This window comes from Schistocerca americana, chromosome 2, assembly GCF_021461395.2.
Source record: "Schistocerca americana isolate TAMUIC-IGC-003095 chromosome 2, iqSchAmer2.1, whole genome shotgun sequence".
NCBI lineage: Eukaryota > Metazoa > Arthropoda > Insecta > Orthoptera > Acrididae > Schistocerca > Schistocerca americana.
This window is the reverse complement of record NC_060120.1, coordinates 442090116-442104270: the sequence shown is the minus strand read 5'-3', so window position 1 is coordinate 442104270 and position 14155 is coordinate 442090116. Positions and strand designations below refer to the sequence as shown.

The 14155-nt window shown below is 47.9% G+C and overlaps 1 protein-coding gene across 3 annotated transcripts in view; it reads right to left on the bottom strand.

Moving 5' to 3' along the window:
* Nucleotides 1-14155, bottom strand: part of LOC124595989 (ATP-dependent DNA helicase PIF1) — a 104352-nt gene that overhangs the window by 25590 nt on the left and 64607 nt on the right. For 2 of the 3 annotated variants that reach the window (XM_047134932.1, XM_047134933.1), the window contains exons 8-9: nucleotides 13808-13947; nucleotides 10783-10971 (exon numbers count right to left, since the gene is read on the bottom strand). In XM_047134932.1, coding sequence (XP_046990888.1) covers nucleotides 10783-10971; nucleotides 13808-13947 — 329 coding nt within the window. The remainder of the gene's footprint in view (nucleotides 1-10782; nucleotides 10972-13807; nucleotides 13948-14155) is intronic. The other variant, XM_047134934.1, reaches the window with a different exon arrangement.

The following is a 14155-nucleotide window of genomic DNA, read 5'->3' as shown; positions in this document are numbered from 1 at the left end:
GGGACACAACTAGCTCTTTATTCTATGTGTGTTATTGACAATGGATCTCGAACTGATTCCCTATTTCTAGATTTCCACAGGCTTTTGACACTGTTTCTGACAAGCAACTTCCAATCAAATTGCTTGCCTACGAAGTATCCACTCAATTGAGATACTGTGTTTGTGATTTCCTGTCAAAGCTCACATTTTGTAGTAACTGATGGCAAGTTATTGAGTCAAGCAGATGTGATATCCGGCATTCCCCAAGGAGTTAATATAAATTATTTAAAAGACAATCTGTGCATGATTCTTTGGATTGTTTGCAGATGACGCTGCCATTTACTGCTTATTAAGGTCTCCAGAGTTCAATACCAATTGCAAAATGATTTAGACAAGATATCTGTATGGTGCATTAAGTGACAATTGACTCTTAAATAATGAGAAGTCTGACATCATCTACGTGAGTACTAAAATGAATCTATTAAATTTCTGTTACATGATAAAACACACAAATCTAAAGGCTGTCAATTCATCTAAATACCTATGGATAACAATAATTAACATCTTAAACAGAAACCATAACTCTGCTTTGGTGGCACTGTCATCAGTGACTTCACCATTGTTATCGCACAGTGAAGGTATTGACTGCGTCTTGCTACTGGTGTGCTTTTATATGACTAGAATCTCTTTTGGTTTTCTGCCAGATTCCGAGACAGAGTTTCATTATTGTGGAAATTATTAAAAGCATCTCACACTGAAGCACGTGCTATATTTCGAACTTCTGCAAAACTTTGCCAATCTTCAGGATTTTGTGTTCTTTTAAATTTGGCATGTTTTCTTCGTTGCTTCTGCAACAGTGATCTGATCCCTTTTGTGTACCATGGGGGATCAGTACCATCACTTATTAATTTATGTGGTATGTATCTCCCAATTGCCATCAATACTATCTCTTTGAAATCATTCCTCATCTTTTCAACATTTACATGATCAGATTGGAAGGAGTGGAGACTGTCTCTTAAAAAGGCATGAAGACCATTTTTATCAGCTTTTTTAAATAGATGTACTTTGCGTTTCTTTTTGATGGTTGTAGGTGTTACAGTATTCAGCCTAGCAGCAACTGCCTTGTGCTCGCTAATCCCTGTATTCATCATGATACTCCCTATTTGTCCAGGATTATTTGTTACTAAGAGGTCAATTATCTTTTGCAACTGAGTGGGCTCATGAACTAACTGTTCAAAATAATTTTCTGAGAAAACATTCAGTACAATTTCTGATGACGTTTTATGTCTGCCGCCGGCTTTAAACGTATAATTTTTCCAGCATATCGAGGGTAGACTGAAGACGCCACCGACTATAATTGTATGAGTGGGGTACCTATATGAAATGAAACTCTTGTTTTCTTTGAACTGTTCAGCAATTATATCTCCATCACACAGAACATATTGTGGGGAAGACTAACTGTACTGTTCAACTCTCAGAATACTCAGAAGCTACATCAGATCCACTAAAGAGACTACGGCATTATGCTTGTCCATCCTGTGCTAGAGTACTGCTGTGCAGTATGGGATCCTTACCACACAGGAAAGATGGAGGACATCGAAAAAATTCAACGAGGGGCAAACTTGCCTTATACCACTGCAAAATAGGCGTTTAGATTGCCATGGGTATGATATGCAAGTTGGAGTGGTGATTATTAAAACATTCCCCTCTCAATGTGAAAGTATTTTGTTGATGCCTGCCTACAAAGGGAGAAATGATCATCGTAATAAAATAAGAGTTGACACCAGTAACCACAAAATCATGTAATTCACAGAATTTAATCGTTCAGTGACTGAAAATATCATTGATAGCATATTTGGCTCAGTCATACCAATATCATTTGTGTTGTACATAGTTAGAGAACAAACAGGCTATGACTGCAGAAGATTAATTGGAAAAAATGTTTAAAGTTTGACATTTTTTTCCCATAGGTATTAAATTATTTATGTTCCTAAACACCAAATTATTGGAATTTCATTTAAATGAAAAATAACACACATTCTGAATGTGACTATTATTCACACATGCTATCTAGCTTTGAGTTTGTTATCACTGCACGATTGTCATCTCTGACTGAGTAAGTATGAATTTTTGTTCTAAAACTATGAAAAATAAATACTGAAATAGTATCCCATTCCCTGAATAGAACTGCGTGAAGAACTTGCTGGTAATAAGAGAATATTTCAACAATAAAAAAGGCTTGTAATTACTAATCCACGAAGGTTCCTCACATGCACTAAGATTGGGTTTGTGGGTTTTGATTTGCTTTCGGGTGGAGAAACAACTAGGGTCATATGGGCCCATGTCAGAACTGTAGGGGGGAAAAAAGAAAGAAGAGTTAGAGACGAATATATGCCAGCCCAACGTCCTGAACTAAAGAGTAAATTTCCTTCACCACATTGCTACGACAGATAAAAAGTAAAACATGGTTAACAGCCCATCATCGTTCGCCAAAACTGCTGGTAACTCAGACAGCAAACATAAATGAGAACTAAGTGGTTAAAAAAAGGGCATTCCATCAGGAAATGGCGAACTGTCAGAGGTTGAGGCACTTACCAAATGGCGAAGGCAAAACCTAGCTGAAATAATTTCCTCGCGGCGAGCGGACGTCGTCCAAACCAACGAGAGAGGCTTAATTCCCCGGAGCTCATTTCCATGAAGGGAGGACCAGTAGTGACACCAAAGTGACACCACCTGCTGACAGACGGCAACACACAGATTGGAGGGACTGGAAGAACTAGCGGGCGGAGGCACAAGGACTGCAGCCTTGGCAGCAGCCTCATTTCTCGTCAGACCGACATGACCAGGAACCCACATAAACATCACAGTGGCTCCATCAAGAGGGAGCACGTGAAAACTTTCCTGTACCAGTTGCACTAAGGGATGAACGGTGTACAGCACAATGAGGTTCTGAAGGGCAGCAAGAGAGAGAACAGATGATGCAACTGAAAAGCCTGTGTTCCCCCATGTGCTGCACGGTCTGATATAGAGCGATGAGCTCTGCAGTAAATATTGACCAGTGTTCCAGATGCCGATACCAAAAAATATCACTGCCAGTAACAAAGGCACACCCGACACCATGATCAGTACAAGAGCCATCAGTATACACGAAGGTACTATCGTGAAGTTCCACGCAAAGGTCATGAAATTGAAGGCGATAGAGCGAGGCTGGAGTAGTGTCTTTAGGAAGTGAATGAAGGCCAAGATGATCACAGACCACTACATGAAGCGAAGGTGGTGAAGGGCTCACATCCATTGGGAATGTGGCAGGTAGCATGAAGTTAGGTTGCTGGAGCAAGAGCCAAAAGCGAACTCCAGGAGGTAACAGAAGAGGGACACGCCCCCTACTGACGATCAGAGGAGTCATTGAAGAAGGAGGCATAGGATGGGTGGCCAGGCATGGCAAACAAACTGCATGCATATCTGCTGAGGAGACAGTCACAGCCGTATGACAGCAGTAGTTCGGCAGCTTCTGCACACAGACACTCAATCGGGCTAGTGTAAAAGGCACCAGTGGCCAAACGGAGGCCATAACGGTGGATAGTGTTGACACGGCGTAAGAGGGATGGATGTGCAGACGCATAAACAAATCACCCTTAGTCGAGTTTCGAATGGACAAGGGAACGGTACAAATGGAGGAGGGTGGTTCGATCAGCACCCCAGGAAGTACCATTGAGGACACGTAGGACATTGAGGAACCGCCTACAGTGGGCTGTCACGTAAGACACCTGGGAGGACCAAGAGTGTTTCCTATTGAACATGAGCCTCAGGAATTTTGTAGTTTCAACAAATGGAATGGCAACAAGCCCAAGATGTCAAGGTGGTGGGAGAGACCAACTGCGCCGCCAGATATTCAGACAGACAGTTTTGTCTGTGGAAAAACAAAAGCCATTGTCGATGCTCCAGAAGACGATCAAGACTTCGCTGAAGATGCCGCTGAGAGACAGGTCCATGGAGAACTGCAATAGATCCCAAAATAGTCAACAAAAAGGGAGCCGGAGATGCCTGGCAGCGGTTAGCAAACTGCAAGGCTTGAGTCACCATACCAGCCGGGCATGAATCATATGTTCGATCACCTTGAAAATGCAGCTGGTGAGAGAAATAGGGCAGTAGCTAGAACGAAGGTGTTTATCCTTACCGGGCTTAGGTACAGGTATGGCAGTGACTGCACACGCCAGTGCCTGGGAAACGTGCCCTCTGCCCAGATGCAATTGTACGTATGAAGAAGAAAGGGCTTACCTACAAGAAAAAGGTGCTGCCAACATCTGTATGTTAACATCGTCTGGCCCTGGGGCCGAGGAGCGGAATGAAGTGAGAGCATGATCTAGCTCCCTCGTACTAAAGTCACCATTGTAGCACTCACTGTTCTAAGAAGAGAAAGGCATTGCCTGAGCCACCTCCACTCGTTTCCAATGGAGGAAGGCAGGGTGATAGCGGCAGCAGCTCTGACTCTCCGCAAAATGGCAGCCCAAGGTGTTTCAGATAACAATGGGTCCACTACGATATTGTCTGCTACTGTCACGCCTGAAATTGGCTAATGGATCTTCATCCCAGGGAGCCGCCGAAGGTTGGCCCACACGACAGAAGATGGAGTGAAACTGTTAAAAGAACTAATAAATGGGATCCAGCTAGTTTTTTTGCTATACCAAAGAATGAGAGGACACTGTGCACGCAACTGTTTGTAACGAATGCAGTTTGCCAATGTAGGATGACGGTTAAAAATGCATAGAGTGTGCCTCTGCATGCGGATTGTGTCACTGCACACCCAGTCAACCAAGGGACTGGGAAACGGTAAAGTGGAAGTGCAAGGAATGGAAGGTTCTGTGAGGGTAAGGATAGCGTTTGTAAGATATTCTACCTGGTCATTACAACTGGGGAAATGTTTTTGCTGAAGGCCGCCAGGGAGGAGTAAAGCCTCCAGTCACCCTTAGAAAGCTACCATTTGGGGGTGTATGTAGGTCGGGTAGGAATCAGCAAATGGATAGCACACAGGAATTGGTCGCTCGAGTATGTATCAGCACTGCTTGAAGCCAGGTAGCAAGGGAGATGGGTTGACTATGTATGTCATCCTGGGTGAGCAGCATGACCCCCCAGTGAGATTGAATGCCGCCCTCGGGAGGGAGGTCAAAGCGAGCCGGGAAGAAAAGAGAGCTCAAAGAAGTTGTGAGGACACAATTTTGTTTCCTCGAGACTGAGAACAAGTGGACGCTGCAGTTCAAAGAGCAGCCGAAGTCCTCTTTTTTGGATTGAAGGCCACAAACATTCCATTGGAGAACAGTCACAATGAGGGAAGGGGAGCAAGGAACAAACCCTGTGAGGCAAAAGTTTCGTGGCTTGTTGCACAGCTGGAGGAGGAGACGGGGATGCTACCATGATGCAGGGCAATTTTACAACCGTGGTGCTGAATCTGAGGTCACATGTCTGCGTGGCCACATCCTTCATGGAGTGAGATTTAGCAAGAACAGTATTGTATGAGCCAGATGGTAGAATGCAGGGTTTGCAACTAGCCAATAACTTACAAGCGACTGGGTAAGGCAGGTTTTCCTTTACCCAGCTCTCCTGGACAGCCTGCTCATCAAGATACATGGGACAATCTCGAGAGGAGGACGCACAGTTGCCATTGCAGTTGATACAGTAGGGAGGAGGCGGCAGACAGTCGCCCTTGTAAGCATCCCTATCGCAGGTTTGGCCAGATGTGGTTGAAACGATGACACTGGTAGCAGTGCATTGGGTTTGGAATGTATGGTCGGACTGTAACAGGATTTAACAGTTAATCCTAAGAAGACTGCTGTGGTACCATTCACGAAGAAGCAGATCCAACACTCAAGTTGGAACCTAAAGCTTTTCGATGAAACTCTACCTGTGAAGGTGATAGTGAAATATCTAGGAGTAACCTTAGATGAGAAACTAACATGGATCCCTCACATTAAGAGCATCTGCTCCAAGGCGAAAGTTACTCTAGTGAGTACCAGAAAGGCTTCTGTTAAAAACTGGGATCTAAACCCAGAGGTATGCACTGGATATACACCACAGTGGTTAGACCTAGGATTTCCTACGGGGCGGTAGTGTGGTGGCAGAAGGTAGAACAGCAGGTTGCAGCTAAGGAGCTTGCTAAGCTGCAGAACCACAACAGGCAGAATTAGCAGCACACCAACCGCTGGGATGGAAGCCATGCTGGACATGCGTCCACTACACGTTTGAGTCAAGATGAAGGAAGCAGCTGGTGCATACAGACTCAAAATTGGCAAAAACTGGATCTCATTGAGATATCCAGAATCACACACTGAAATAGTGCATGAGGTAAATATGGGAAAGGCTGGGGAAATGCCAGCCGACTATATAACAACTCCCAACTACTTCAACAAGCCTTACAACATAATAACTGGAAGCAGGTAGCAGTGGGAAAAACAGTTCGACACTATACAGGGGACATTGTCTGGTTCACTGATGGGTCGAAATCAGACCATGGCACTGGGGCTGGGGCGTACGGGGTTCAGCCAGGACTGGAGGGCATCATCTCCCTAGTAAAATTGGCCTTAGTATTCCAAGCTGAGATTACTGCAATCAGGGCGTGTGTGGAGGAGAATACGTGTAGGTGCTACAAGGACCATAGCATCTTCATCTATTCAGACAGCCAGGCAACTCTGATACCATAGGCAGCTCCCACAACAAAATCTAAAATTGTTGCAGAATGTCTCGGGGTTCTGGTGGAGCTAGGGGGAAGCAATAGGGTACATCTAGTGTGGGTCCCTGGCCACTCAGGGGTTGGTGGCAATGAACAAGCCGACAGATTGGCCGGGATGGGGCCAAAGACTCCATTTATTGGACCGGAACCTGTCCTGACAATCACCAAGGCTATGATCAAACTAAAACTATGTAACTGGCTTAGAAGAGAGCACATAGAACACTGGACCAAAGTCTATAAACAAAAACATGGTAAGGTAATGGTGCCACAGCTGTGTTTTAAAAAAGCTCTGTAGTCCTGGGCTTGAACAGGAAAGAGATTGAACTCATGGTTAGACTGATGACGGGCCATGGGAATTTCAAAAAACACGTACATACAATGGGTATAACAGAAGACGACCCTAAATGTAAGATCTGTAATGAGAGCGAAGAAACGGCATCACTTCTAATCTTCAAATGCACGGCATTGGAGAGCAAGAGACACAGAATTTTCGGGACAACTACACTTGAAGAAACTGTCTAACAAAGAGCTGGTAAAGGGACTCCTTGCACTATTTAAGGGCATTGGTTGGCTTTACTAGATATACAGGGAGCAATTCCACACAATAAACTCGGGCAGTGGCAGGTTAGACCAAAGATGTTTTAGCTTCCCTGCCAAAATCAAATCAATGATCGACAGTGGTAACTTCATAAGCTCTTTGATGGAAGCACCATTCTATCAACAGTGAGAAAAAGAGTGCATGTGGTCACTAAGGATGCATCAACCCTTTAAATCATCCGATGGACAGCAATGACATACTGACCAGAAAGGTATATTTGGCTTTCAGCCTCAGTCGGACCATCGAACAAGCTAGTGTACATAACACCACGGGAGTAATTCACAGTTCTATGGGCCTTGACACTAACAGGATAGCTGTGAAGATGCGAAGTGGCAAGTTGCTGTTGTGCTTGAGAATCAGAAGCTGTCTTCAAAAGCAAAATGCTATTGCGTAAATGAGAGCAGTATTTTACAGGGCCGGCAATTGCATCAACACCTTTCTGAATAAGAAACAGAGTTACTATTGCAAAGGACTGACCGTCTTCAGTGCATGAATAATTGGCTCATGGTAAGAAAATTCCTCATGATTGCCAGCATTTCTGATGGCGCCCTCAGAGAGGGGGGGGGCGGGCCTCACCGGCCTTAGGTGATTGTTAACACCCCAGGCCACACCTCCCGAACACCTGACAGATGGAGCAGTCAGCAATTTGCGAAGGTAACAGCTCAGGCAATCGCCCTTCCCTGGGCCTGGCCCGTACCAGGGGGTATGTGCGAACCCTACCTGTTGACCCAGGGCTGGGAATTACACATTACACAGACACCTGTTAGGCATCAGATGCGTGGGCCAGCCTTCAGGAGCACATAGGAAGGAAGAAGAAAAAGAGGAACCTCAAATGCTGATGCAGAGGAAGGATAGGAAAAGGTGAAGAAAGAAAGAAAGAAAGAAATAAAGAAAGAAAGAAGGATTGAGTGGTGCGACCGTTCTGATGTCTGCTACTGAAATGCAAAACACATTCCCAAAACACCCCAAGGGCGGAGAAAAGGAATAGCAAGAGGATAGACATGCAGCATGGAAGAGAAAAGTTGCAAAGGCTAGGGCCCCGTGGTAGCCAAGCACAAACCCACCAAAGAGCATCGAGCCCACTAGGTAGGAGACTCTCTGATGCCTGATCTTTATAAACTGGTCAAACCACTGAGGTACTATGCACCACATGCTCAGTTTGTTCATCAGATGACCATGCAGAACAATGCCTAATAACTTCTAGAAGTAAAGGAACATGGAATCAATATGGGTGCTGGAAGCTACTGCTTTCTGCAACTCATGGATGGACGTGGCAAGCTCGATTTCACGTGACCGTTGTCTGCAGGATCAACGTTGATTTCTGGAAGAGTTTTTCATCCTCCAGAAAGGTAATACTACACAAATATAAAATGTGTTACAAAATTTTACAGACAGACATCAGCATAACAGGCTCATGTAGTAGTAGTAGTAGTAGTAGTAGTAGTAGTAGTATATGTGTGCGTGTGGGGGGGGGGGGGGGGTGCGAGCGCATGCGTGTGTACATGCATGCACGAGTGCGAGCATGCGCGTTTTCAACAATCCTCCATGATGAGAGCAGTGACCTTGCAATGATTCTGCTGCAATTTGACTTTCTTTTCACAGGATTTCATTTCTGTATGTTGCTTAATACTATTGAAGATATGAAAATTGACACTTTCTTCTCTTATGCAGCACACGAAGAAATAGTGGGGGCAAGTGCACACACACACACACACACACACACACACACACACACACACACACACACACACAGTGCTTATTTGGTCCCAGCTCAACTCCAAGAGTCCAGTACAGTGCTGGCTGAGATGTACATTTAAATGGGAACTTGGGCGCGCGCATGAGGGGTAAACTCGTTACCACTCAGCTAAGCAGCTGAAATGTGATATACTGAAGCACTACTAAATATAGAATGTGCCACCAACTGCTTTGCTTTGCTTTTCAGTTGCAGTATATGCATCAAAGTCTGATGAAAATAAAAAATGAAACCTCTAAAATAATCACTATGTGCTTAAAACCAGTGACAACAGATGAAATTTACTTGCTGCCCAGAACAGCACCACCACCAATGTGAAAGGATGCTGCAGCCATGGCACAGGTCAACAAACTCCACTGAGAAGTCACACACTGCATTGCCATAGGCTTCCAAAATTGATATTATAAATTAGTAATCTCTTGAGATCTACATTATTACCACAAGGCAGATAACTTGAAAAGCCCTGAAGTTCAAATTGAAAATGGTAAGGACTTTAGAACTGTTTCCTAACTGGGGGCCTCTGCTGGGACACATTGTATTTATGTTGGAACACACAATGAACTGCAGCTGGTGTCTAATCATAGTTATAACTAAGTATTAGGGTTGAACTATAATACAACTGGTCATAATTTTATGGTGTCTTTGACACAATGAACAAAACTAATAAGCATTGTATTTTGGGAAGTATACTGCCAAACTTTCCATTTCACTAGATAACGTAAGTAACTATAATACGACATTAACACCACATCTATCTTTTAAAAAATTTCAGAAGAAACTTCAGTTGATAAAATGAATGCAGACTAAGAGACAATCAAAATTTTATAGAAACATCAGATTTCAAATGCAGGAACAATAACAAAGGCATGAAAGAGATGGAATCGAACAAGGATTAGATAGGGAAGTCGATGTAACTTCATGTCAAGATGATACAACAGGAAGGAAGGAAGGAAAGCAGACTCAGCAAGCTGTCAAGCAAGGATTATTGAAGATGGATAAGACAAAAACAGAAAATATATTACAAATAATTACAAAGATGAAATGTATCAAATAAATAATAATGTAACGAACTGATAAAACAGGGAAAATTGCTTCTCACTACGAAGATGACACCTTTAGTAGCCAACAGGCACAATGAAATAATGTTAAACCTAAGCTTTTGGGTAACGCCTTCTTCAGAAAGGAAACCACACACATTCACACAAACAAGCACACTTCATGCACACGACTACTAGCTCTGCCGAGATTGGACTGGGCTATGTCACATTATTGTTGATATTCCAACCTGGACTTTCTATTGTTTGAAACAGTAAAGAGTTATAAATTTGATGGTGATATCATATGGAAGAGAATAAAGGGAAGATTAACTGCAAAAGGTATGAGTATAGATTAGTAAACTGGATAAACTTTGTGATTGGAATTGAGCACATGCTGTACAGGAAGTTAACACCTATGAAGTAATGAGGAGCAAGTTCATTTTTGTAGAATTAAAACTTCTTGAATACTGTCAAATAATCAGTTATATGATTTTGCAGGATTAAAGCAACAAACTAGACACTGAATGAATCGCAGTTAAATCATGGAACTGCCATATATTCATTTTGGAGAGATGACTGTAAAGAGAAAAATTTGTTACCATGCAACTTTTATCTTAAAATTCATACTGTGAAGTTTTCCAAAAGCTGTAAGGACAAATAGCTGAGAGAATAAAAAGGAATTAAATCTTACCATCTTCATTAAATTTTGTAACAACACCTCTTGCACCATTCACAAGGCCTTCCGAAACATTTAGGTTTTTCATAAGCATCACCTGTGTTCCAACTTTCAGCTCTATCACACTTGCAACTGGTGTCTGTTGATCTAACTGTTTTGATATATATGGGTCACTATCAACAGCAGCAAACCTTTTTGTTTCACCTAATTAGAAATAGGAATATAGTTAAATAAGAAATAATAATACAAAACAGGAGCATACATTTCCACGCATAATGTAACTTCATAAAATGTATTGTAGGCGTGGGGAGGGGAGGCGGGGGGAGGGGAGACGGGGGGAGGAGAGGCGGCGGGTAGGTGGGGGGAGGGGAGGCGGGGGGAGGAGAGGCGGCGGGTAGGTGGGGGGAGGGGAGGGGAGGGGCGGGGAGAGGGGGGGCGGGGAGAGGGGGGGCGGGGAGAGGGGGGGCGGGGAGAGGGGGGGCGGGGAGAGGGGGGGCGGGGAGAGGGGGGGCGGGGAGAGGGGGGGCGGGGAGAGGGGGGCGGGGAGAGGGGGGCGGGGAGAGGGGGGGCGGGGGGAGGGGGGGCGGGGGGTAGGTGGGGGGAGGGGAGGCGGGGGGCGGGGAGACGGGGGGTAGGTGGGGGGAGGGGAGGCGGGGAGCGGGGAGACGGGGGGAGGGGAGGGGAGACGGGGGGAGGGGAGGGGAGACGGGGGGAGGGGAGGGGCGGGGAGATGGGGGGAGGGGAGGGGCGGGGAGACGGGGGGAGGGGAGGGGCGGGGAGACGGGGGGAGGGGAGGGGCGGGGCGACGGGGGGAGGGGAGGGGCGGGGAGACGGGGGGAGGGGAGGGGCGGGGAGACGGGGGGAGGGGAGGGGCGGGGAGACGGGGGGAGGGGAGGGGCGGGGAGACGGGGGGAGGGGAGGGGCGGGGAGACGGGGGGAGGGGAGGGGCGGGGAGACGGGGGGAGGGGAGGGGCGGGGAGACGGGGGGAGGGGAGGGGCGGGGAGACGGGCGGAGGGGCGGGGAGACGGGCGGAGGGGCGGGGAGACAGGCGGGAGAGGCGGGGAGGGGCGGGGGGACGGGGGGAGGGGCGGGGAGGGGCGGGGGGGAACGGGGCGAGGGGCGGGGGGGGGCGGGGGGGAACGGGGGGAGGGGCGGAGAGACGGGGGGAGGGGGGTGTGAGGGGAGACGGGGGACGGGGGGATGCGAGGGGAGACGGGGGACGGGGGGATGCGAGGGGAGACGGGGGACGGGGGGATGCGAGGGGAGACGGGGGACGGGGGGGATGGGAGAGGAGACGGGGGGAGGGGAGGGGAGACGGGGGGAGGGGAGGGGAGACGGGGGACGGGGGGATGGGAGGGGAGACGGGGGACGGGGGGATGGGAGGGGAGACGGGGGACGGGGGGATGGGAGGGGAGACGGGGGACGGGGGGATGGGAGGGGAGACGGGGGGATGGGAGGGGAGACGGGGGGATGGGAGGGGAGACGGGGGATGGGAGGGGAGACGGGGGGATGGGAGGGGAGACGGGGGGAGGGGAGGGGAGACGGGGGGAGGGGAGGGGAGACGGGGGGAGGGGAGGGGAGACGGGGGGAGGGGAGACGGGGGGAGGGGAGACGGGGGGAGGGGAGACGGGGGGAGGGGAGACGGGGGGAGGGGAGACGGGGGGAGGGGAGACGGGGGGAGGGGAGACGGGGGGAGGGGAGACGGGGGGAGGGGAGACGGGTGGAGGGGAGACGGGGGGAGGGGAGACGGGGGGAGGGGAGACGGGGGGAGGGGAGACGGGGGGAGGGGAGACGGGGGGAGGGGAGACGGGGGGAGGGGAGACGGGGGGGAGATGGGGGGGGTGGGAGGGGAGACGGCGGTGGGGGTGGGAGGGGAGACGGCGGTGGGGGTGGGACAGGGGGTGGGGGTGGGAGGGGAGACGGGGGTGGGAGGGGAGACGGGGGTGGGGATGGGAGGGGAGACGGGGGTGGGGATGGGAGGGGAGACGGGGGTGGGGATGGGAGGGGAGACGGGGGTGGGGATGGGAGGGGAGACGGGGGTGGGGATGGGAGGGGAGACGGGGGTGGGGATGGGAGGGGAGACGGGGGGGGGATGGGAGGGGAGACGGGGGTGGGGATGGGAGGGGAGACGGGGGTGGGGATGGGAGGGGAGACGGGGGTGGGGATGGGAGGGGAGACGGGGGTGGGGATGGGAGGGGAGACGGGGGTGGGGATGGGAGGGGAGACGGGGGGGATGGGAGGGGTGACGGGGGGGATGGGAGGGGAGACGGGGGGGATGGGAGGGGAGACGGGGAGGATGGGAGGGGAGACGGGGAGGATGGGAGGGGAGACGGGGAGGATGGGAGGGGAGACGGGGAGGATGGGAGATGGGGGAGTCGAGTGGAGAGACCTCTATCAATTGCCTATCACTCATCTGAAGCAAGGCACTTTATCAAGTAACTGTTGAGATGTTAACATAATTCACTAAGCCAAGTGGGAGAGACCACACCATTGTATGCCCCAAGTGGAAATTCCAAATTTATCAACTGCATTTTTGCTTACCTTATGCTAAAAATAAACATGTCTGGGATGAAAGGTTTTATGGAGTACAACAAAAACATGACAGTTTTAAAGAAGAGATGATAGACAGGAGGCATCAGGAGCTTGCAAGATAATACAGAAAACAACAAACCACAATGTGTATCAGTTCCTACTATTAAATGAGTAATTGGTCCATTTAATATCACAACTTGTTTTAATTCTGATACTCAACAGCAAACCATTAAGGGATAAAACAATCTATGCCATGTGCTTTCATCTCGTTAGTCTTGGTTTCTGCTCAGTACATTAATGCAACAGATAGAAGAAAAAAATCAAAAACATTTATGGCTATAATGAACATGTTTGCACCATCAACATCAAGGTTGTGTGCAGCTCAAGTACCATTCAATGTCAGAAAAGAGAGCACAGAGAGCACATTTGAGGAAGCGAAGCTGCCCCACACACACAATATTTGATCCAGAAATACTAATTCATTATATAAAGAACATACATACTAACCTGGCAACTCTGCCATTTTAGTACGGTTGATCAAATCTGCATCTTGCATATGGCTGCACAATCTTGTTGCAAGTATTCCTTCCACTTCAATCTTATGTTTCGACGTAGATATTAACTTATCCGAAATTTCTGGAGTGATCCTGAAGTAGAAAGGAAGTACCGCACTAAATCAAAATATTCTCTCTTATTTTCATGGCAACATTACTTAATTATGTGTAAATGAGAAGGATACTCTTCTTGCTCATTTTAAAATGCTGACAAATTCTACACTTCAGTTTTGATTACATACTGCCATTGTACAAATGACATACATGAAACCATTCATGTTTTATTTTATTCTGAAACTGA